Below are 23,175 nucleotides of genomic sequence, written 5' to 3'. Positions count from 1 at the left end.
TATTTAATTTATCCTAATCTTTCTATAATCTAAAATAAAAAAAAGATAAATTTTTTGTGACTACTTACGAGTGGGATCTCAAAAAATCATGGAGATTTAAGTCATATTGCTCAAAATATAATTTTACATGTGTGATATATATTTATTATTGAACTGTATTCAACACTAATTATAGAAATGATACACTACTGTATATAAATATAAAACCAAATGTAATTCTAATTTGTATTTAATAAAAATTCTTCATGAATATTGACAAAATTTAGATTCTTGACAAATCTTATATCAAAAGAATTTTGACAAATCTTGGAAGATCAATATTCTTCAAGAATAATGACTAACTTTTCATCTTGGATTAATATTTTTTCAAAATATTGATAAATTTTAGACATTTACATTAATTTGTAGATATATCAAGATTATCAAAAAAAATTAACGTGTTATTTCATGAACATCAATATAAATAAAAGTTTTCCTTCTTCACGAGCATCAATATCAATCTAGAATTTGTGCTACTTCGAGAGAATCAATATTAAATTTAAAAATCGTGCTAATTCAAGAGCATTAATATATAATTAATAAAAATATTAACATAAAATCAAATTTATGTTACTTCAAGAACATTAATATTAAATCTAAATATTGTAATATTTCAGAAGCATTAGTATAAAACTAGAAGTATTAACATAAAATTAAAATTTATGCTATTTCAAGAATCTCAATATATAACGTAAATATTGTGTTTCTTCCAGAGTATCCATAAGAATGAAATTTTTTATGAGTTTTATTATGAAGAGCACTCGGACTGGTAATGTGTTATAATTTAATAGTAGAAGAAGAGAAAAACAAAGAAAAAATCAATCATGTACCAATATCTATAGATAACAATTTATATATGACAATTTATGTTAATATTTAATTATCATTTCTCAAATAATTTAAAGATAATATTTTTGAAAACGCGGGATACTCTTAAGTGCGATTATTAAGTCGAACGCTCAGAGCTTCATCGTTATTGCATCACACACGCACAAGCTCCCGCCGAGAGTTCGCGCCCACCGATTTGGAGGTAGACTGTCCATTGCCATTTGTACAAATGGAGCGACTTCCTGTGTAGGAAGAAGCCATTTTTCTTGAAGATAGCTTGGAACTCAGCTCGTTTCCAGGTTTTGTTAGCTTTTGTGACGAATATGCTTCCGTCCTCGCTCCTTATGTTTGTCGATATGTTTCTTTGATCATTCTCTTATTTCTTTTACGTCTAAGCTTGAAGCTCGTGTGCACGTTATTGGGTTCCTTCATTTCATCCCTTAACCTAGATTCCGTTCAATTTTTATTGCTTTGTGGCGAGTTATAAACCTTATATATTGATGGAAAATTTAGGAAAATAGACTCCATCAAAAAGTCATATAGTCCTCTCACTACAAATGTCATTCTTCCCTTATGTAAATTATTATTTTAAATAATAAAAAACCTAATATATCACTTAATCGGTAATATCTATCACTTAATCGGTAATCTCCTCCCCAGCCCCTCTTCTCTTTCCATTCGTTCTCGACCATTTCATCTTCCTTCATCGGGGCATTTGCACCCCACAACAAAATTTTAAGGTCAAAGGCCTCATATAGTTTTTTTTTTTTTTTTCAATAGGCCTTCCTTTAATTAAAAGTTAATCAAAATATTAATTAATAGTTAATTTAAATATTAATTAATAGGGTTTGTGAGTCAATTGAGAAACACCACCCAAATCAACGTAAGGTTCTCATCTCTCTCTTCCTCTCTTCTATTCATTTCTTCCTTCCATCGCATCTTGCCCATTTTTATCATTCTCCATCTTCATTTTATTTCTAACTTTTTTAACCTCTTCATTTTCTCTTCTCCAAAAAAATATAAATTAGAATCAAAGATTAATGACATTTTCATTCTCATGCAATACATGTTTTTATAGGATCATTGGAATATCAGTATAAGGTATTTTATTTGGCCATTTATGTTTTCATGTGTGTGGATTATCAGCTACTCAAGTAATTTGATTTCTCATTCAGTTTGTTAAAACATTTATTTCAGTCGGTTAAATTATATATTTCAGTTGGTCAATAGCATTCAGTCGGTCGGTTAAATCATATATTACAGTCAGTCTGTCGGTTAAATCATATATCACAGTCGCTTAATATCATTCAGTCAGTCGGTTCATATTCAGTAGGTTGAAACATTTATTTCCGTAGGTTAAGTTATGCATTGCAGTCGGTCAATATCATTCAATCAGTCGGTTATAGTTATATATTTCCAACTCCCTTACATCCATTATTTATACCTTTTTTTTTTCAGATTGTGTGGACAGCGATATGATTCAAATCTTAATTAATTTTGATGGTGAATGGAAGGTTGATGGTGAACATAACTATTCATGGTGTGATGGAAGTAATTCGGGATGGCATGCTATATCTATTGATGATAGTAATGTAAGTATTGAAGATGTTGAAGATGCAATTTTTGAGACACTTCATTTGGATAGACATGATATGGTATTGAAGCTAAGTTACTTGCCGAAATATATAAAAATCTCAAGAGCATTGACAACATATCTGTCTTTTGGCATTTCAAATGTTAGACATTTGCTTCATGTTGAAATTATCAAAACAAGTGGCTTTGAAACAAGTTATGAAAAAACTGACAATGCTAAAGATCTTGAATTTTGTAGAGATCATAATGATGAGATGGTTGACAATTGTGAAACTGAAGTATATGGTGGTAATGAGAGAAAATATGATGAATATTTTGATGGAGTATTTTTTGAGAATGACTTAGACAATGAAATGAATGAGCATGAGAATGGGGTGGATGAAATAACAAGTATTGATAATGTGGTAACAGAAATTGTTGAGAATGAATTTGTTGTGAATGAAGAGAATAATGTTGAAGAGCTTACATTGTGTACAACACATAATACACAAGTTGAATTTTCTTATTCTGAACAAGATGTGCAAGATTCTACATTATTAGCCACAGTAGGAGATGCTGAAGGGAATGTAACTTATTCTTTTAATGATTTGTCTAATTTTTTGTCGGTCAAGAGTTTGAGAGTAAAGATGAATTTCAAACAGAATTGTTTAAGATTTGTTTAAATGCGTCCTTTGAAATAGATGTTCGAAAATCCAACAAAAAAATTTATGATGTTAGATGTGTTACACCGAGTTGCAGTTGGAAAATACGTGCATCACAAATAGAGAATTCATCACGATTTTCTTACGTGTTTATCATAACACACATACTTGTGACCTTTCATATCGGAGGAAAATGATCGACAAGCAACATCAGACTTTGTAGAAAAGATTTTAGTTGAAAATTTTAAAGGACAACTCAGTTTGTCTGAACCAAAAACCATAATTACAATGATGCAAAATAAAGGTGTTGAAATTAGTTACTTCAAAGCATGGAGGGGAAGACAACTTGCTTTGGATAAGTTACTTGGTAGAAGAGAGTTATCGAATTATGCCTTCATATTTGTACATGATTGAACAAGTGAACAGAGGCTCGAAAACTGATTTGGTGACAGATTCAACGGGTAAATTTAAATATATGTTTCTAGCATACGGGACATGCATTGATGGATTTTGTAGAATGAGAAAAGTTATATCTGTCGATGGAACATTTTTAGAATGCAAATATAGAGGTTTTTTACTTGTTGCTACAGCCCAAGATGGTGACTTTCATCAATTTCCTATGGCATGGGCCATTGTTGACTCTGAGAATGATGATTCATGGACTTGGTTTTTGCAGAAGTTGAAGGAGTTTATTAATGATGATCTTAACTTGGTAATCATTTCTGACAGACATATATCTATTATTAATGATGTTCGTACTGTATATGAGTATGCATCACATGTACATTGCTCGTGGCATCTTTCACAGAACCTTAAAAGAGTGTCTGGCGGAAAAGGTGGGATTGATTTGTTTATGAAAACAACATATGCATACTAAGTGTCTGAATTTGATGAGTTGTACGGATGTTTGAAAGAGAGGTATCCCAATATTGCATCGTATCTTGAAATGCATTCATCTCCTGACAAATGGTCTAGAGCTTATTCCCTGGTGCTAGATACAATATAATGACGACAAATGGAGTAGAGTCAATAAATGCAAAACTTAAGACTGAAAGAGAGATGCCTATTGTAGCATTGTTGGAGCAATTCATAAATTAACTTCAAAGTGGTTCAACAAGCATCGAAATGCAGCAGGTTCAGCTACGACGACACTTACTCCATCGACAGAGGCTATCTTGAGAGCTAATTTTGCATTGTCACAACGGTTAAAAGCATCTCGACTCAATGCATTTGAGTATCAAGTATACGGTGATGAGAAGGATGAAGTTGTTAATTTATCTGATAGATCTTGTAGTTGTCGAGTGTTTCAAATTGATAAAATTCCATGCGCTCATGCAATTGCAGCAATTTATGGGGCAAAATTAGATTTGTATGACTTTTACTCGCCCTACTACTCATCACAAATGTGGGCCCTCGCTTATGCTGATACCATATATCCGGTGCCCATTGCAAATGAATGGAACATTCCAGATCATTTTAAATACAATGTACTTCCCCCGGATGTCAAGAGGAAACGTGGTAGAGCACAAAAAGAAAGAATTCCTTCTATTGGGGAGTCTGGTCGGAAGCGAACTAAAAAATGTGCTGTATGTCATGAATCTGGCCATTGCCGAAAAAAATGCCCTAAGAGACAGACTGATATGTAGACGAGTTGTTCAATTTTTTGTTTACGATGTTGTATTTGCATGTTGATTAGTTTTTGTCAAGTTTGTTGTTTGAACAGGTTGTGCATGCAGATATAATTTGAATTGTCATTTACTGGTTTGATGCATATATATTCAGTCAGTTCAATGTGTTTAATCAATCGGTTATTATATATAGTTCAGTCAGTTCAATGTGTTTCAGACTGATGTGTATTAGTTTTTGTCAAGTTTGTTGTATGAACAGATTGTACATGCAGATATAATTTGAATTGTCATTTAGTGGTTTAATGCATATATATTCGGTCTGTTCAATGTGTTTAATCAGTCGGTTAAACGTATATATATATTTGTTGATTCAATGTTTTAATCATTCTGTTGCTGAATATATTTCATTCGGTTCAATGTATGGATGGCAATTTCCTCCGAACCCGTTGGAGGATCCGATACCCGACCCGAATAGAAGAGGGTATGGAGGGGTTTTTAGACCCGATTAAATAATTGGGTGATCGGGTATGGGGATTTTCGGGTTCGGGTATGGAGGCGGGTTTGATATAATCCGACCCACACCCGACCCGAATACCCGTTTAAATTAATATATATAAATATATATATATATATATATATATGTATGTATATATATATATATAGTAATTATATTTATTTATATTAAAGATTCATCAGTCAATCCACCGATTTTCGGAGTTTTCAATACATATAATCATAAATTTGAAAATTAAAGAAAACAATGCTTTGTATATTAAAAGAGAAGAAAATATATAAAACTTCATTATATATATATACACACACACACACACTTAATATAAAGCGTGAATAATTTTTCTTATTATTCATTTAAATAATTTTTTAAATATTCATAACTTCATTGAAACAATTTAAATTTGAAAAAATTCAATTGTATATGATAATTGGGTATTTGGGTAGGGTATGAGTATCCGATAATCCGATGGGTATGGGGATGGGGATGAAATTCAATACCCGATGGGTATGGGTATGTGTATGGGGATGAATTTAATAAATGGGTATAGGGATGGATGTATGAAATCCGACCCATACCCTACCCATTGCCATCCCTAGTTCAATGCAAATATATTTCAATGTTTAATCATTCAATTAATGCATATATTTCAGTCAGTTCAATGTGTTCAATCAGTCAGTTAATGTAAATATATCAGTCGGTTCAATGTGTTTAAAATCAGTTGGTTTAAAAGCATACATTTCAATTAACGTATAGCGTTTCAGTGGGATACACTCTTTATTTCGGTCGGTTATACCATACATTGCGGTCGGTTATACCATGTATTTCAGTCACTCCAGCGTGTTTAATCATTTGGTTAATGTAAATATATCAGTCGGTCAAATGTAAAATCGGTCGGCGAATGAAAATATATCGGTCGGTTAATGCAAGAATATCAGTCGGTTAATGAATATAGTTACTAAATCAATCGGTATAATTACCAAATATCATATAACTATAATAGTCTATCTGATAGTCAGTATAATCGATTGAAATTGTATGTTATATATAGAGTATAGTTACTAAATGCCATACAACCCTAAGCTGGTATAACAAATCAATCACATATAGAGTATAGTTACTAAATGTCATATAACTCTAATGGTCTATGAGAGAGTCAGATGATTTATAAGGTTGAAATGACATTCTCATCGATTGCTCATTACAAATCAATCACATATAGAGTATAGTTGCTAAATGTCATATTTTAGTCGGTTAATGAAACTTTAGTTGGTTTAGTGTGTTTAATCAGTCGGTCAAAGCATATGTTTCAGTCGGTTATTAAAAGATTTCAGTTGGTTCAATGTGTTTAATCAGTCAGTTAATGAATATATTTCAGTTGAAATTTTGAGGATGAAATTTTTATAAGGAGGGGAGATTGTAACACCCCGAATATTTTTAATGGCTTGTATGTGTGTTATGTTAATGTTAATGATGTTTAAAAGCATGATTATGGTTATGAGAACATGGAATGAAAGTTTGTTGAAGTATTTGTTTGTTTGGTTGGTTCGAATTGTGGTGGTAGTTACGGGTTTTAGCATAAATATTTGGATATTGATTCAAATGATATGAGGTTTCTTCCATTAGATAGCTTTGATATAATACTACAACTTTTATGTTTTGGATTTTATCCAAATCTTTGTGGAAGATGAGCCAAAAGTGCCCCGAAGTGTGTTGTGCGAATTGTAGTTCCTTTACCGACACATTTTGAGAGAAAAAGTATTATTTTTTACTCAAATATCAAAATGACATCAAACTACTTGGAGATGAAAGCCAAGACATAGATCTACAACTTTCATGTTGACTACTTTGGCTAATTCGATTGGAAAAATAGACTTTGTGGCCGATTTTTGAAGGACCTGAGCAGCAGGTTATGCTGGGAGGACCCGGACCCATGCACGGACACAAGCAGGGGGTCCGTGTATTTTATTTTCAAACGCCGTGATGGCACGGACCCTTACACGGACCCTTACCCGGGGTCCGTGTATTTAATTTTTGGTAGCCGTAATGGCACGGACCCTTACCCAGGGTCCGTGTATGTGCAATTTTCCCAAACAAAAAGGATGATATTTCAGTAAGTTCAATGGGTTTAATCGGTCGGTTATTGCATATGTTTCAGTCGGTTAAAAAAATATTTCAGTTGGTTCTGCGGGTTTTATCAGTCGGTTAATTCATATGTTTCAGTCGATTAATAAAATATTTCAGTTAGTTCAACATTCATTTCAGTCAGTCCAACACACCCACAAAGTCATTCATAAAAAACATCATTCAACCATACATCACTTCGACAAACCCATTTCAAATCTATTACATTTGAGAGACCATCACATCAACATAAATCTGAGAGACTCACATCATACAAAATCATTGCAACTTTATGAAATCCATTCACCATACCATACAGATGTTGCTATATATTTTCTATATGAATTCACAATCTGATCATTCAATGAATATGGACACTGCTGAGACAACTCCACCTCAAATGTCTTGATCATCCATGCACCGCAATCAGAACTGTAAAATAAATTATTTTAAACTCATAAAAATATATCGAGATCAAATTATATAGTATATCGTGTATTCTTTTTTAAAAAAATCCAAAAATTCAAAAACATACCCGGTGGCATTTTGCGAAAAATCTTTGGGCCGTGCTACTGTCCAAATGTCTGGAATCTTGACCTTGCAATAATGTAGAAGATGTTGAACTACATCTTCTACCGGCTCAATATAAACATTCATTTCAGCATCTGTGTAGCAACTATGATTGCAATCATACATAGTAATGATTCCATCTTTCACGTTCACTACAACTGCTACCCAATGTATAGGCAAATTTAATGGAATCAATATGAAAGATGCATTTGCCCATGGTACTGAACTCCAATGATGACAATATCCATCAACATAGCGAAATAAATTCTTCCACTTGCTATTTTCAAAATCATCAGGAGCATTACGATATGCGAAGACTATATCTTGAGAAAAATATGGATCCATTAGGGCAACATCCTGTTTTACCAAATGTGGGTATGTCTTCTGCAACACAGATAGACCGTACATGCTCTCTTGTATGTGCTGCACATGTTGGAAGCATGTTATATATATAATATTATGATTAGAACATAAATCGAACACAAAATCCTACTCACGCTTTGATCGAGCCAGTGCCTCGGATTGAGAAGGTCCGTAAACCACGACTTGTAATATGATCCAAACACACCTGCTTTAAATAGATCATTCAATCTACTTATTTCTTTAGTAACAGTTGACAATACTTTCTTAATGGAAACACATTGCACCGGTTCAAATGAACCAGTGTAAGGACCGGTATAACCAAGTGCTGCCAAAGCAGGTGTCTCGGGTAGCTGTACATATGGAGAGCGACAAAATTGAGATTTCGTACTCTTCCGAGCATCTACATATGTAATGCATGTGTTTTAGATACTAGTACATATCGTCAAATCATAATTCCAAAAAAATAAGAATAAAGTACAACACATACCTTGTGAACTATGAGAGATGGTGTGATTTCTTGTGGTAATGGCTTATCGTTAACAAACATAGTTACTGCATCACCAGCACCAACTAGGCTAGCATGTGCAGCTTCTTTATCACCACATTCAACAATAGAGGTCTTTTGTGGCTCACCTACAACTAAAATAAAGTATTGTATCATAATAAAATAAATTATTATTTCAAATATATAATTTACGAACACTTAACACATATTACTATTCTTTTTCTTGGACCGTGCGTAGAAAATAATTCGTTCTCCAAATCGTTGTCGTTTGGTGGAAGGTGGCTCATCTACGATTCAACAAATAAATCAAGTTAAATAAAAATATGTAAACGTTTAAATTAAAATTTGAAAATCAAGCGTATGATGATGGGTGGCGTTGTTAAGTGGATCAAACACTTCTTCCTCTCGGCTCATTCCTTCATTCAAGTCTCGATTGACAGAAGTTACCTCTTTGACCGGGTTATCTATGATTTAACAAATTAAATATCATTAGTGAAATAAAAAAGCATACTACAATTTGGATTTAAAAGAAAATATACCACGATGTGTAAGAGGAGATATGAATGGTTCAACAATCGCCTCTTGCCCAAGAGTCACTCCTTGATTGGAAACAGTTGTCCCTAGCTCACCTACAATTAAAAAAACATATTATTATAATCAGATAAATAATTATCTCTAACATTTTAAAACTCACAGAGCTTACATTTTTCATGGGTATTCTTTTTCTTAGATTGTGCAAAGACAGTGGTTGGTTCATCCAAACGTCTTTTGGATGAACTTGAAATGTTCAAAACTTCCATTATACGTTCAAGTTTGCTATCCAAATTTGAAATCATATCTTTCAACTCCACAAAGTTTCTGTCCACGTGCTCTTGTAAAGCTTTAACTTGTCCACTAGTATCTGATTTGCCGAGGACATCATCTCGTTCGACTTGATGGGATTGTTTTTCTAGTGCTTTCTTGGCTGGACAAAGTTTAGAAGACCTCTTTGACTTATTTTTGGGACAAAGTTTCCTTTCATGGACTTCTTCTTTGGATTGAAAGGTCTCTTTAGATTCACAAAGAGTGGGATTCTTAGTGCAGTACACAGATTTTCCCTCCAACAACAATGAATTAATATAGGACAAATGGGAATCTGTACAAGAATCTTCAATGAAAATATTTCTAATATAAGGAGCAATAGATTCTTGATCTGTAGGTGACAAAATACTCCTAACAATCTGTAAATTTAACATATTTTAAATTAGTAATACACAAATAGAAAATATGTTAATAAACTAAATTATATGCTAAATACACTAACCTTTTTACCACTCTGATGCATCTAAAATGTCAATATATATAGGAGATTCTTTTTTAGACCACTTGTTGGAAATCCATTGGCACATGCATGGAAGAGATGTATTGTCTCCTTCTCTTTGTTTCGCAAAACGCTCCCCAATACCACGAACGCATTCGTATGCAAGAATCTAAATTCAAAAATTAAAAAAACACATATAATCAACCATATTCGAATCATATGGAAAAATGCAAAAAAATTTTAATTACATGTAGAGGATTGATGAATCCAACCATATCATGGGTTCCACTGTTCGAAGACTTACCGTTTTCTACTTTTTTGCTCAACACAACTTCTTTTTTCTTCAAATCAAGCTTCAGATCACAAACAGCTCTTTTGAAAGCTATTGTACCCCAAGGGTACTTATTAAAAACATCAAAATCATCAATCAGTCTAAAAATCTCTTTATCAACTTGATGATTCTTAACTGGAGCTATAGGCCATAGTACACCACAGACGAAGTACAAACAAGCCATCTTCACTCTCTTTATACTCAACAACTCATCCACACTTTTCAAATCCTTCAACTTCATTTCAACCATGAAGTCAATGTCCTGGTTGAAATGAAGTTGAAGGATTTGAAAAGTGTGGAGTATAAAGAGAGTGAAGATGGCTTGTTTGTACTTCGTTTGTGGTGTACTATGGCCTATAGCTCCAGTTAAGAATCCTCAAGTTGATAAAGAGATTTTTAGACTGATTGATGATTTTGATGTTTTTAATGAGTACCCTTGGGATACAATAGCTTTCAAAAGAGTTGTTTGTGATATGAAGCTTGATTTGAAGAAAAAAGAAGTTGTGTTGAGCAAAAAAGCAGAAAATGGTAAGTCTTCGAACAGTGGAACCCATGATACGGTTGGATTCATCAATCCGCAACAGGTAATTAAATTTTTTTTTTTCATTTTTCCATATGATTCGAATATGGTTGATTATATGTGTTTTTATAATTTTTTAATTTAGATTCTTGCATACGAATGCGTTCGTGGTATTGGGCAGCCTTTTGCGAAACAAAGAGAAGGAGACAATACATCTCTTCCATGCATGTGCCAATGGATTTCCAACAACTGGTCTAAAAAAGAATCTCCTAGATATATTGACATTTTAGATGCATCAGAGTGGTAAAAAGGTTAGTGTATTCAGCATATAATTTAGTTTATTAATATATTTTCTATTTGTGTATTACTAATTTAAAATATGTTAAATTTACAGATTGTTAGGAGTATTTTGTCACCTACAGATCAAGAATCTATTGCTCCTTATATTAGAAATATTTTCATTGAAGATTCTTGTACAGATTCCCATTTGTCCTATATTAATTCATTGTTGTTGGAGGGAAAATCTGTGTACTGCACTAAGAATCCCACTCTTTGTGAATCTAAAGAGACCTTTCAATCCAAAGAAGAAGTCCATGAAAGGAAACTTTGTCCCAAAAATAAGTCAAAGAGGTCTTCTAAACTTTGTCCAGCCAAGAAAGCACTAGAAAAACAATCCCATCAAGTCGAACGAGATGATGTCCTCGGCAAATCAGATACTAGTGGACAAGTTAAAGCTTTACAAGAGCACGTGGACAGAAACTTTGTGGAGTTGAAAGATATGATTTCAAATTTGGATAGCAAACTTGAACGTATAATGGAAGTTTTGAACATTTCAAGTTCATCCAAAAGACGTTTGGATGAACCAAACACTGTCTTTGCACAATCTAAGAAAAAGAAGACCCTTGAAAAATGTAAGCTCTGTGAGTTTTAAAATGTTAGATATAATTATTTATCTGATTATAATAATATGTTTTTTTTAATTGTAGGTGAGCTAGGGACAACTGTTTCCAATCAAGGAGTGACTCTTGGGCAAGAGGCGATTGTTGAACCATTCATATCTCCTCTTACACATCTTGGTATATTTTCTTTTAAATCCAAATTGTAGTATTCTTTTTTATTTCACTAATGATATTTAATTTGTTAAATTATAGATAACCCAGTCAAAGAGGTAACTTCTGTCAATCGAGACTTGAATGAAGGAATGAGCCGAGAGGAAGAAGTGTTTGATCCACTTAACAACGCCACCCATCATCGTACGCTTGATTTTCAATTTTAATTTAAACGTTTACATATTTTTATTTAACTTGATTTATTTGTTGAATCGTAGATGAGCCACCTTCCACCAAACGACAACGATTTGGAGAACGGATTATTTTCTACGCACGGTCCAAGAAAAAGAATAGTAATATGTGTTAAGTGTTCGTAAATTATATATTTGAAATAATAATTTATTTTATTATGATACAATACTTTATTTTAGTTGTAGGTGATCCACAAAAGACCTCTATCGTTGAATGTGGTGATAAAGAAGCTGCACATGCTAGCCTAGTTGGTGCTGGTGATGCAGCAACTATGTTTGTTAACGATAAGCCATTACCACAGGAAATCACACCATCTCTCGTAGTTCACAAGGTATGTATTGTACTTTATTCTTATTTTTTTGAAATTATGATTTGACGATATGTACTAGTATCTAAAACACATGCATTACATATGTAGATGCTCGGAAGAGTACGAAATCTCAATTTTGTCGCTCTCCATATGTACAGCTACCCGAGACACCTGCTTTGGCAGCACTTGGTTATACCGGTCCTTACAATGGTTCATTTGAACCGGTGCAATGTGTTTCCATTAAGAAAGTATTTCCAACTGTTACTAAAGAAATAAGTAGATTGAATGATCTATTTAAAGCAGGTGTGTTTGGATCATATTACAAGTCGTGGTTTACGGACCTTCTCAATCCGAGGCAATGGCTCGATCAAAGCGTGAGTAGGATTTTGTGTTCGATTTATGTTCTAATCATAATATTATATATATAACATGCTTCCAACATGTGCAGCACATACAAGAGAGCATGTACAGTCTATCTGTGTTGCAGAAGACATACCCACATTTGATAAAACAGGATGTTGCCATAATGGATCCATATTTTTCTCAAGATATAGTCTTCGCATATCGTAATGCTCCTCATGATTTTGAAAATAGCAAGTGGAAGAATTTATTTCGCTATGTTGATGGATATTGTCGTCGTTGGAGTTCAGTACCATGGGCAAATGCATCTTTCATATTGATTCCATTAAATTTGCGTATACATTGGGTAGCAGTTGTAGTGAACGTGAAAGATTGAATCATTACTATTTATGATTGCAATCATAGTTGCTACACAGATGCTGAAATGAATGTTTATATTGAGCCGGTAGAAGATGTAGTTCAACATCTTCTACATTATTGCAAGGTCAAGATTCCAGACATATGGAAAGTAGCACGGCCCAAAGATTTTCCGCAAAATGCCGGTATGTTTTTGAATTTTTTGGATTTTTTTTAAAAAAATACACGATATACTATATAATTTGATCTCGATATATTTTTATGAGTTTAAAATAATTTATTTTACAGTTCTGATTGCGGTGCATGGATGATCAAGACATTTGAGGTGGAGTTGTCTCAGCAGTCTCCATATTCATTGAATGATCAGATTGTGAATTCATATAGAAAATATTTAGCAACATCTCTATGGTATGGTGAATGAATATTATAAAGTTGCAATGATTTTGTATGATGTGAGTCTCTCGGATTTATGTTGATGTGATGGTCTCTCAAATGTAATAGATTTGAAATGGGTTTGTCGAAGTGATGTATGGTTGAATAATGTTTTTTATGAATGATTTTGTGGGTGTGTTGGACTGACTGAAATGCATGTTGAACCAACTGAAATAATTTATTAACCGACGAAACATATTCATTAACCGAATGATAAAACCCATTGAACCAACTGAAATATTTTATTAATCGACTGAAACATATGAATTAACCGACTGATAAAACCCCCGGAACCAACTGAAATATTTTATTAATCGACTGAAACATATGAATTAACCGACTGATAAAACCCACCGAACCAACTGAAATATTTTTTTAACTGACTGAAACATATGCAATAACCGACCGATTAAACCCTTTGAACTTACTGAAATATCATCCTTTTTTTGGGAACATTGCACAAACACGGACCCTGGGTAAGGGTCCGTGTAAGGGTCCGTGCCATTACAGCTGCCAAAAATTAAATACACGGACCTCGGGTAAGGTTCCGTGTAAGGGTCCGTGCCACCACGGCGTTTGAAAATAAAATACACGGACCCTCTGCTTGTGTCCGTGCATGGGTCCGGTTCCTCCCAGCGTAACCTGCTGCTCAGGTCCTTCAAATATCGGCCACAAAGTCTATTTTACCAATCGAACTAGCCAAAGTAGTCAACATGAAAGTTGTAGATCTATGTCTTGGCTTTCATCTCCAAGTAGTTTGATGTCATTTGGATATTTGAGTAAAAAGTAATACTTTTTCTCTCAAAATGTGTCAGTAAAGGAACTACAATTCGCACAACACACTTCGAGGCACTTTTGGCTCATCTTCCACAAAGATTTGGACAAAATCCAAAACATAAAAGTTGTAGTATTATATCTTAGCTATCTAATGGAAGAAACTTCATATCATTTGAATCAATATCCAAACATTTATGCTAAAACCCGTAACTACCGCCACAATTCGAACCAACCAAACAAACAAATACTTCAACAAACTTTCATTCCATGTTCTCATAACCATAATCATGCTTTTAAACATCATTAACATTAACATAACACACATACAAGCCATTAGAAGTATTCGGGGTGTTACAATCTCCCCTCATTATAAAAATTTCGTCCTCAAAATTTCAACTGAAATATATTCATTAACTGACTGATTAAACACATTGAACCAACTGAAATCTTTTAACAACCGACTGAAACATATGCTTTGACCGACTGGTTAAACACATTTTGTAACTATACTCTATATATGATTGATTTGTTATGATCAATCGATGAGAATGTCATTTCAACTTTATAAATCATTTGACTCTCTGATAGACTATTAGAGTTATCTGATATTTAATAACTATACTCTATATGTGATTGATTTAGTAACTATACTCGATCGTACAACTTTGATGGTGATTGAAGACGGAGTATTAAGTATGTTCAAACGATTAGATGAGTTCAAGAATCCAAATGTCCAAATATATTTTTTAACCGACTAAAATATATTCATTAACTGATTGATTAAACACATTGAACCAACTGATATCTTTTAATAACCGACTGAAACATATGCTTTGACCGACTGATTAAACACACTAAACCAACTAAAGTTTCATTAACTGAGTAAAATATGACATTTAGCAACTATACTCTATATATGATTGATTTGTAATGAGCAATCGATGATAATGTCATTTCAACCTTATAAATCATCTAACTTTCTCATAGACTATTAGAGTTATATGACATTTAGTAACTATACTCTATATGTGAATGATTTGTTATACCCAATTAGGGTTGTATGGAATTTAGTAACTATACTCTATATATAACATACAATTTCAATCGATTATACTGACTATCAGATAGACTATTAGAGTTATATGACATTTAGTAATTATACCGATTGATTTAGTAACTATATTCATTAACCGACTGATATTCTTGCATTAACCGACCGATATATTTTCATTAGCCGACCGATTTTACATTTGACCAACTGATATATTTACATTAACCAAATGATTAAACACGCTGAAGTGACTGAAATACATGGTATAACCGACAGCAATGTATGGTATAGCCGACCGAAATAAAGAGTGTATCCCACTGAAACGCTATACGTTAATTGAAATGTATGCTTTTAAACTAACTGATTTTGAACACATTGAACCGACTGATATATTTGCATTAACTGACTGATTGAACACATTGAACTAACTGAAATATATGCATTAACTGAATGATTAAACACTGAAATATATTTGCATTGAACCGACTGAAATATATTCAGCAACAGACTGATTAAAAACATTGAAACAACATATATATATATATATACGTTTAACCGACTGATTAAACACATTGAACAGACCGAATATATATGCATTAAACCATTAAATGACAATTCAAATTATATCTGCATGCACAACCTGTTCATACAACAAACTTGACAAAAACTAATACACATCAGTCTGAAACACATTGAACTGACTGACTACATACAGTAACCGATTGATTAAACACATTGAACTGACTGAATATATATGCATTAAACCAGTAAATGACAATTCAAATTATATCTGCATGCACAACCTGTTCAAACAACAAACTTGACAAAAACTAATCAACATGCAAATACAACATCGTAAACAAAAAATTGAACAACTCGTCTACACATCAGTCTGTCTCTTAGGGCATTTTTTTCGGCAATGGCTAGATTAATGACATACAAAACATTTTTTAGTTAGCTTCCGACCAAACTCTCCAATAGAAAGAATTCTTTCTTTTTGTGCTCTACCACGTTTCCTCTTGACATCCGGGGAAAGTACATTGTATTTAAAATGATCTGGAATGTTCCATTCATTTGCAATGGGCACCGGATATATGGTATCAGCATAAGCGAGGGCCCACATTTGTGATGAGTAGTAGGGCGAGTTAAAGTCATACAAATCTAATTTTGCCCCATAAATTGCTGCAATTGCATGAGCGCATGGAATTTTATCAATTTGAAACACTCGACAACTACAAGATCTATCAGATAAATTAACAACTTCATCCTTCCCATCACCGTATACTTGATACTCAAATGCATTGAGTTGAGATGCTTTTAACCGTTGTGACAATGTAAAATTAGCTCTCAAGATAGCCTCTGTCGATGGAGTAAGTGTCGTCGTAGCTGAACCTGCTGCATTTCGATGCTTGTTGAACCACTTTGAGTTAATTTATGAATTGCATCCAACAATGCTACAATAGGCATCTCTCTTTCAGTCTTAAGTTTTGCATTTATTGACTCTACCCCATTTGTCGTCATTATATTGTATCTAGCACCAAGGGAATAAGCTCTATAGACCATTTGTCAGGAGATGAATGCATTTCAAGATACGATGCAATGTTGGGATACCTCTCTTTCAAACATCCGTACAACTCATCAAATTCAGACACTTTGTATGCATATGCTGTTTTCATAAACAAATCAATCCCACCTTTTCCGCCAGACGCTCTTTTAAGGTTATGTGAAAGATGCCACGAGCAATGTACATGTGATGCATGCTCATATACAGTACGAACAACATTAATAATAGATATATGTCTGTCAGAAATAATTACCAAGTTACGATCATCATTAATAAAGTCTTTCAACTTCTGCAAAAACCAAGTCCATGAATCATCATTCTCAGAGTCAACTATGGCCCATGCTATAGGAAATTGATGAAAGTCACCATCTTGGGCTGTAGCAACAAGTAAACAACCTCTATATTTGTATTTTAAAAATGTTCCATCGACAGATATAACTTTTCTCATTCTACGAAATCCATCAATGCATGCCCCGTATGCTAGAAACATATATTTAAATCTACCTGTTGAATCTGTCACAAAATCATTTTTCGAGCCTCTGTTCAATTGTTCAATCATGTACAAATATGAAGGCATAATTCGATAACTCTCTTCTGCCAAGTAACTTATCCAAAGCAAGTTGTCTTCCCCTCCATGCTTTGAAGTAACTAATTTCAACACCTTTATTTTGCATCATTGTAATTATGGTTTTTGGTTCAGGCAAACTGAGTTGTTCTTTAAAATTTTCAACCAAAATCTTTGCTACAAAGTCTGATGTTGCTTGTCGATGCATTTTCCTCCGATATGAAAGGTCACAAGTATGTGTGTTATGATAAACACGTATAGAGAATCGTGATGAATTCTCTATTTGTGATGCACGTATTTTCCAACTGCAACTCGGTGTGACACATCTAACATCATACATTTTTTTGTTGGATTTTCTAACATCTATTTCAAAGGACGCATTTAAACAAATCTTAAACAATTCTGTTTGAAATTCATCTTTACTCTCAAACTCTTGACCGACAAAAAAATTAGACAAATCATTAAAAGAATAAGTCACATTCCCTTCAGCATCTCCTACTGTGGCTAATAATGTAGAATCTTGCACATCTTGTTCATGATAAGAAAATTCAACTTGTGTATTATGTGTTGTACACAATGTAAACTCTTCAACATGATTCTCTTCAACATTATTCTCTTCATTCACAACAAATTCATTCTCAACAATTTCTGTTATCACATTATCAATACTTGTTATTTCATCCACCCCATTCTCATGCTCATTCATTTCATTGTCTAAGTCATTCTCAAAAAATACTCCATCAAAATATTCATCATATGTTCTCTCATTACCACCATATACTTCAGTTTCACAATTGTCAACCATCTCATCATTATGATCTCTACAAACTTCAAGATCTTTAGCATTGTCATTTTTTTTCATAACTTGTTTCAAAGCCACTTGTTTTGATAATTTCAACATGAAACAAATGTCTAACATTTGAAACGCCAAAAGACAGATATGTTGTCAATGCTCTTGAGCTTTTTATATATATTGGCATTGGATTACATGCCTCAAATTTCGGCAAGTAACTTAGCTTCAATACCATATCATATCTATTCAAATGAAGTGTCTCAAAAATTGCATCTTCAACATCTTCAATACTTACATTACTATCATCAATAGATATAGCATGCCATCTCGAATTACTTCCCTCACACCATGAATATTTATGTTCACCGTCAACCTTCCATTCACCATCAAAATTAATTAAGATTTGAATTATATCGCTGTCCACACAATCTGAAAAAAAAAAGTATAAATAATGGATGTAAGGGAGTTGGAAATATATAACTATAACCGACTGATTGAATGATATTGACCGACTGCAATGCATAACTTAACCTACGGAAATAAATGTTTCAACCTACTGAATATGAACCGACTGACTGAATGATATTAAGTGACTGTGATATATGATTTAACCGACAGACTGACTGTAATATATGATTTAACCGACCGACTGAAGGCTATTGACCGACTGAAATATATAATTTAACCGACAGAAATAAATGTTTTAACAAACTGAATGAGAAATCAAATTACTTGAGTAGCTGATAATCCACACACATGAAAACATAAATGGCCAAATAAAATACCTTATACTGATATTCCAATGATCCTATAAAAACATGTATTGCATGAGAATGAAAATATCATTAATCTTTGATTCTAATTTATATTTTTTTGGAGAAGAGAAAATGAAGAGGTTAAAAAAGTTAGAAATGAAATGAAGATGGAGAATGATAAAAATGGGAGAAAAATGGGTATGATGCGATGGAAGGAAGAAATGAAGATAAGAGAGGAAGAGAGAGATGAGAATCTTACTATTGATTTGGGTGGTGTTTCTCGATTGGCCCACAAACCCTATTAATTAATATTTTGATTAACTTTTAATTAGAAGAAGGCTTATTGACCAAAAAAACTATATGAGGCCTTTGACCTTGAAATTTTGATGTGGGGAGGCCATATTTGCAAATGCCCCGTATATTGATTTGGTCGCCTTGTGTTTTCTACAATAAAGATTGGTATGGCTGTTAGACAAAAACACGATCCTTAAAATTCCATGATATCCCACGCGATGGAGTTGGGGGCTGCTTTGTTACTGTGTTTACCTGCCAGGTAACTTCAAGCGATTGACCGTTCCTCCCCATCCTTCTCATCATAGTGAGTAATCGTTCGGCTTTCGTGTTTTGCTCACCGAAAATTTGAATGAAAGATTTTTTTTTTTTTTTTTTTTTTTTTTTTTTTTTTTTTTTTTGNTTCTCGGAATATGAGAATGGGTCAAACACAGAAGGTCAAGGAAGATAGTGATACAAATGGTTGTCGCAGGAATTGAGAAAGTTAGTACTTTTTCTGTATTTTTGCTAATTAAGAAAGTTTGCCCAGTTTTTTCTACTTCAGACCTGAGAAAATAAGTATATTTGGTGGCAGTCTAATTATATATGGTGTTTTTCACAGAGGAAAATTGACGTAGTTTCCTCATAGCTTGTCATGAGATAATTCAACCGGTGTCTGTCTCCACTCTCCACAAAATTTTTACTTAAAAAGATGCTTTAGTTACTTGCTCATAAACCAATCAGAATATTCAATTCGTGTGTATCTTGTTCAGTTTCTTGATTAAGAATATTAGGGCCTGTGTTATTGCTAGATGATTGTCTTACATGATGAAAATCTTACATGATGAAAATCTTGTTTGTTGAATGCCTTCCATAGCTTTCTGTGGTAAATCAACACACTATATTGATAGATAATGAATCATATTTATGCTTAGCTGGAAAATGTTCATTGTTGACTTGAAAACGTTACTTTGTCTTAGCTGTTTTGGTTGATGTGGAAAGACATCCTAGGGATTTGATGGGGTTCAGGGAAAAATAAGAAAAAAAGAAAATAAAACTGATGTATATTTTTTTAGATTTTTTCTTTACAAAAAATAGAGAAAAACAAAAAACAACCCTGTAATTTGACTGTGGTCACCAATCCTCTCCGCAGCAACCATTGAAGCTCCCAAGCCACTGCAACCATTGACACCGTTGCACGCGCCGCTAGCACTGCATGATCTACGCTTGAAGATTTACCTCAGTTAGTGAAATCTAATTGCAGTCAATGCAGATATACCCTTACTGAGTGTTTTTTTTCACTGGCAAGCTTCTTCTTCAACTTTTCAATATGAATTTCTCATTCAGGCGATTGGCAAAATTATCCGGGCACCTTCATTGTTTACTAAAACGTCCTCACGCAGTTCATGCCGTATACAAACCATTTATTTCTCCAAAATTCCTTTTTTCTTCAGTACTTGTCCAACATTACCATCAAATTAATTCATGTGATTTTATGACTGATCACAAACCCACAATTTCATCTCAGCAAGACCCATGTGGAAACTCCACTAATGATGAGGCTCTCAGGTTTCAAACCGTTCTTAAGCTTCATTCATACAAGTCTTTGGAAGAAGTGGAGCAATGTCTCAACCAATGCTGTGTATCCTTATCCAAAGATTTGGTTCTCAACGTCCTAAGAAGATATCGATCTGAATGGAGACCGGCACACATTTTCTTCAAATGGGTTTGTAAAGTCAGGAATTCAAGTGGGTTTTTTCCTGACACTTGCATCTACAATGAAATCCTTGATATTCTTGGGCGAATGAAACAATTTGACGAATTTTTTCAAGTGTTTGATGAAATGTCAATGGGAAGGCATTTGATTGATCAACGTACTTTTGCTATTACGGTAAGTAGACTTTCCGGAGCCCATAAAGTTGATGAAGCAATTGGATTTTTCCACAAGATTGAAGGATTTGGCCTTGAGCGTGACTTAGTTGCATTTCAAACACTTCTGCTGTCATTGTGTCGGCATAAGCATGTGGAGGAAGCTGAGGTATTATTCCGCAATAAGAAAAGTGAATTTAGGGATGATATTAAGACTTGGAACATTATTTTAAATGGATGGTGTGTGTTGGGTAGTTTTCGTGATGCGAAGAGGTTCTGGAAGGATATTTTGGCATCAAACTCCAAGCCGGATAAATTTACTTATGGGAATTTCATCAATTCATTGAGCAAGTCCGGAAAAATCAGCACAGCAAAGAAGTTGCTCCAGACAATGTGGGAGAAGGACTGTGCACCAGATGCAGCTATTTGCAACTGTGTTATGGATGGATTGTGTTTCAAGAAGAGGGTTCCAGAGGCTCTTCAGATTTTTAGTGAGATGAGTTTAAAGGGTTGCACACCAAATGCATCTACTTATAATACGCTTATCAAACATTTGTGCAAGATTCAACGGATGGAAAAAGTTCATGAGCTGTTGAATGAGATGGAAGCAATGGGAGAGAGTTGTTTACCAAATGCTTTGACGTATAATTATTTGATAAGTTCTGCAAAGACACCAGAGGAAGTAGATAAGATTTTGGAGATGATGGAGAAGAATGGATGCAAGCTGCTTGCAGATACTTACAACTTGATCTTGAGGTTGTTTATGAAATGGGGAAATGAAGCGAGGGCGAAAAAGATTTGGGATGAGATGGAGAATAGTGGAACGGGACCTGATAATCGATCCTACACGATCATGATTCATGGACTATATTATAATGGAAGGATCAGGAATGCACTCAAATATTTTAATGAAATGATGCTAAAGGGAATGGTGCCAGAACCTAGAACCAAGTTACTAGTGGATGATATCAACTTTAAATTGAAAGAAATAGACAAAACCAGGGCAGATGGGGTGAAAGAATGGCAAGGGACATGCAATGCATACTGACCTGCTCATACAACTTACATATCGACGTCGGGAAAGAAAAGTTAGCAAAATAACAATGGTCAAACTTATTTTAAAAAATTAACCCTCTCAAGTGTATTTGAAAACACACTCGAATACACTTGGGAATGGTTATTCTTCAGAATCGGGATATGCAATCTGTTCAGTGTTTACATATGCAATACGTCGAGGAATCTGGAATCACTAAACTGATTGCTGTGTGTCTACTCGATAAGGCACCATCATCAGCTTAATCAGCAAATTGGATGTTCTGGACTGCTCCATATTTTCTTGCCAAATAATGCGAATCCACTGATATTTGCAGTTCTATCACAACCAAAGAACAGCAAATTGAGCCTCATTGTTGTTCTTGATTTGATCTGGAAACAGTGCCCGAAGTTACAGGTTGTGAAATGTGTACACAGTTTTATTAGGCTTGTATATCAATATAGATATTCAAATCATGATGATTCTAGATTACGAGCTATAGAGTTTAATTTGTAAAGAGGGCCCTGCTTCGGCCAGAAGGTAAGTCATGCATTAATGTTACAAGACATGGATTTTGGGGCCATTTATTTGTAAAGTTATGAGTTCAAATAGAACTTGTTTTTTGCTTCTCCAGTAACTTGTTCTACAGATTTGAATGCTTCTTAACAAAATCTTGTGTAATTTATTCGTCATTATGCACTGCATCTCATTTCCAGCTGAAATACCGTTTCAAGAAACATTGTCAATCTTATTCTTGGGCATGGTGAGCATTCAGTTCAAGCCGA

At 33.8% G+C, this 23,175-nt stretch overlaps 6 protein-coding genes and 1 long non-coding RNA gene across 12 annotated transcripts in view; 4 read left to right on the top strand and 3 right to left on the bottom strand.

Moving 5' to 3' along the window:
- The first annotated feature begins 1,004 nt into the window (after nt 1–1,004).
- LOC140980691 (putative pentatricopeptide repeat-containing protein At3g15200) lies at nt 1,005–23,085 on the top strand. 6 transcript variants are annotated; one of them, XM_073446693.1, is made up of 4 exons: nt 1,005–1,171; nt 19,674–19,816; nt 20,642–20,731; nt 20,836–23,085. In XM_073446693.1, exon 4 carries the CDS (start codon nt 20,984–20,986, stop codon nt 22,403–22,405), a length of 1,422 nt encoding a protein of 473 aa, XP_073302794.1. In that variant the 5' UTR covers nt 1,005–1,171; nt 19,674–19,816; nt 20,642–20,731; nt 20,836–20,983; the 3' UTR covers nt 22,406–23,085. The 6 variants fall into 6 exon arrangements, with proteins under 6 accessions (XP_073302794.1, XP_073302790.1, XP_073302791.1 ...); XM_073446689.1 differs by having other exon boundaries at nt 20,642–23,085; XM_073446694.1 differs by lacking the exons at nt 1,005–1,171; nt 19,674–19,816 and adding an exon at nt 19,884–20,550.
- LOC140980692 (mediator of RNA polymerase II transcription subunit 28) overlaps nt 1,018–23,175 on the top strand; it is a 41,757-nt gene continuing 19,599 nt past the window's right edge. The window contains exon 1 of the mRNA XM_073446696.1: nt 1,018–1,069. The gene's annotated coding sequence lies outside the window, so the exon portion shown is untranslated. The remainder of the gene's footprint in view (nt 1,070–23,175) is intronic.
- On the top strand, nt 3,490–4,747 carry LOC140981661 (uncharacterized). The gene is made up of 2 exons (XM_073448080.1): nt 3,490–3,937; nt 4,236–4,747. Exons 1-2 carry the CDS (start codon nt 3,490–3,492, stop codon nt 4,745–4,747), a joined length of 960 nt encoding a protein of 319 aa, XP_073304181.1.
- On the bottom strand, nt 7,557–8,713 carry LOC140981328 (uncharacterized). The gene is made up of 3 exons (XM_073447695.1): nt 8,432–8,713; nt 7,900–8,357; nt 7,557–7,796 (listed from the first exon to the last, which is right to left on the bottom strand). Exons 2-3 carry the CDS (start codon nt 8,340–8,342, stop codon nt 7,655–7,657), a joined length of 585 nt encoding a protein of 194 aa, XP_073303796.1. The 5' UTR covers nt 8,343–8,357; nt 8,432–8,713; the 3' UTR covers nt 7,557–7,654.
- On the bottom strand, nt 8,740–10,039 carry LOC140981660 (uncharacterized). Its single transcript, XM_073448079.1, has 4 exons — nt 9,506–10,039; nt 9,345–9,431; nt 9,015–9,089; nt 8,740–8,936 (listed from the first exon to the last, which is right to left on the bottom strand). Exons 1-4 carry the CDS (start codon nt 10,035–10,037, stop codon nt 8,740–8,742), a joined length of 891 nt encoding a protein of 296 aa, XP_073304180.1. The 5' UTR covers nt 10,038–10,039.
- On the top strand, nt 12,626–14,152 carry LOC140980109 (uncharacterized). Its single transcript, XR_012175879.1, has 3 exons — nt 12,626–12,938; nt 13,013–13,470; nt 13,570–14,152. It is a non-coding gene; the product is annotated as an uncharacterized lncRNA (long non-coding RNA).
- LOC140981659 (uncharacterized) lies at nt 16,321–17,553 on the bottom strand. Its single transcript, XM_073448078.1, has 3 exons — nt 17,080–17,553; nt 16,482–16,961; nt 16,321–16,344 (listed from the first exon to the last, which is right to left on the bottom strand). Exons 1-3 carry the CDS (start codon nt 17,551–17,553, stop codon nt 16,321–16,323), a joined length of 978 nt encoding a protein of 325 aa, XP_073304179.1.

Source organism: Primulina huaijiensis, chromosome 7 (assembly GCF_012295235.1).
Source record: "Primulina huaijiensis isolate GDHJ02 chromosome 7, ASM1229523v2, whole genome shotgun sequence".
Classification (NCBI taxonomy): Eukaryota; Viridiplantae; Streptophyta; class Magnoliopsida; order Lamiales; family Gesneriaceae; genus Primulina; species Primulina huaijiensis.
This window is presented reverse-complemented; position numbering and strand designations above follow the sequence as displayed.

Bases quoted from the DNA above. Each gene is read 5' to 3' on its own strand.
- LOC140981661 (XM_073448080.1), top strand. From the start codon at position 3,490: ATGCCTTCATATTTGTACATGATTGAACAAGTGAACAGAGGCTCGAAA. The intron at 3,938-4,235 runs GTGGGATTGATT...GAAATGCAGCAG, and splicing joins AAGAGTGTCTGGCGGAAAAG to GTTCAGCTACGACGACACTT.
- LOC140981328 (XM_073447695.1), bottom strand. From the start codon at position 8,342: ATGTACGGTCTATCTGTGTTGCAGAAGACATACCCACATTTGGTAAAA. The intron at 7,797-7,899 runs GTATGTTTTTGA...TTTATTTTACAG, and splicing joins TTTTCGCAAAATGCCACCGG to TTCTGATTGCGGTGCATGGA.
- LOC140981660 (XM_073448079.1), bottom strand. From the start codon at position 10,037: ATGTTAAATTTACAGATTGTTAGGAGTATTTTGTCACCTACAGATCAA. The intron at 9,432-9,505 runs GTAAGCTCTGTG...TTTTAATTGTAG, and splicing joins AAAGAATACCCATGAAAAAT to GTGAGCTAGGGACAACTGTT. The intron at 9,090-9,344 runs GTGGTATATTTT...GTTGAATCGTAG, and splicing joins CATATCTCCTCTTACACATC to ATGAGCCACCTTCCACCAAA.
- LOC140981659 (XM_073448078.1), bottom strand. From the start codon at position 17,553: ATGAGAAAAGTTATATCTGTCGATGGAACATTTTTAAAATACAAATAT. The intron at 16,962-17,079 runs GTGCTAGATACA...ATTAACTCAAAG, and splicing joins CTATAGAGCTTATTCCCTTG to TGGTTCAACAAGCATCGAAA. The intron at 16,345-16,481 runs GTATGTCATTAA...TTGTTTGAACAG, and splicing joins AGCTAACTAAAAAATGTTTT to GTTGTGCATGCAGATATAAT.
- LOC140980691 (XM_073446690.1), top strand. From the start codon at position 20,819: ATGAATTTCTCATTCAGGCGATTGGCAAAATTATCCGGGCACCTTCAT.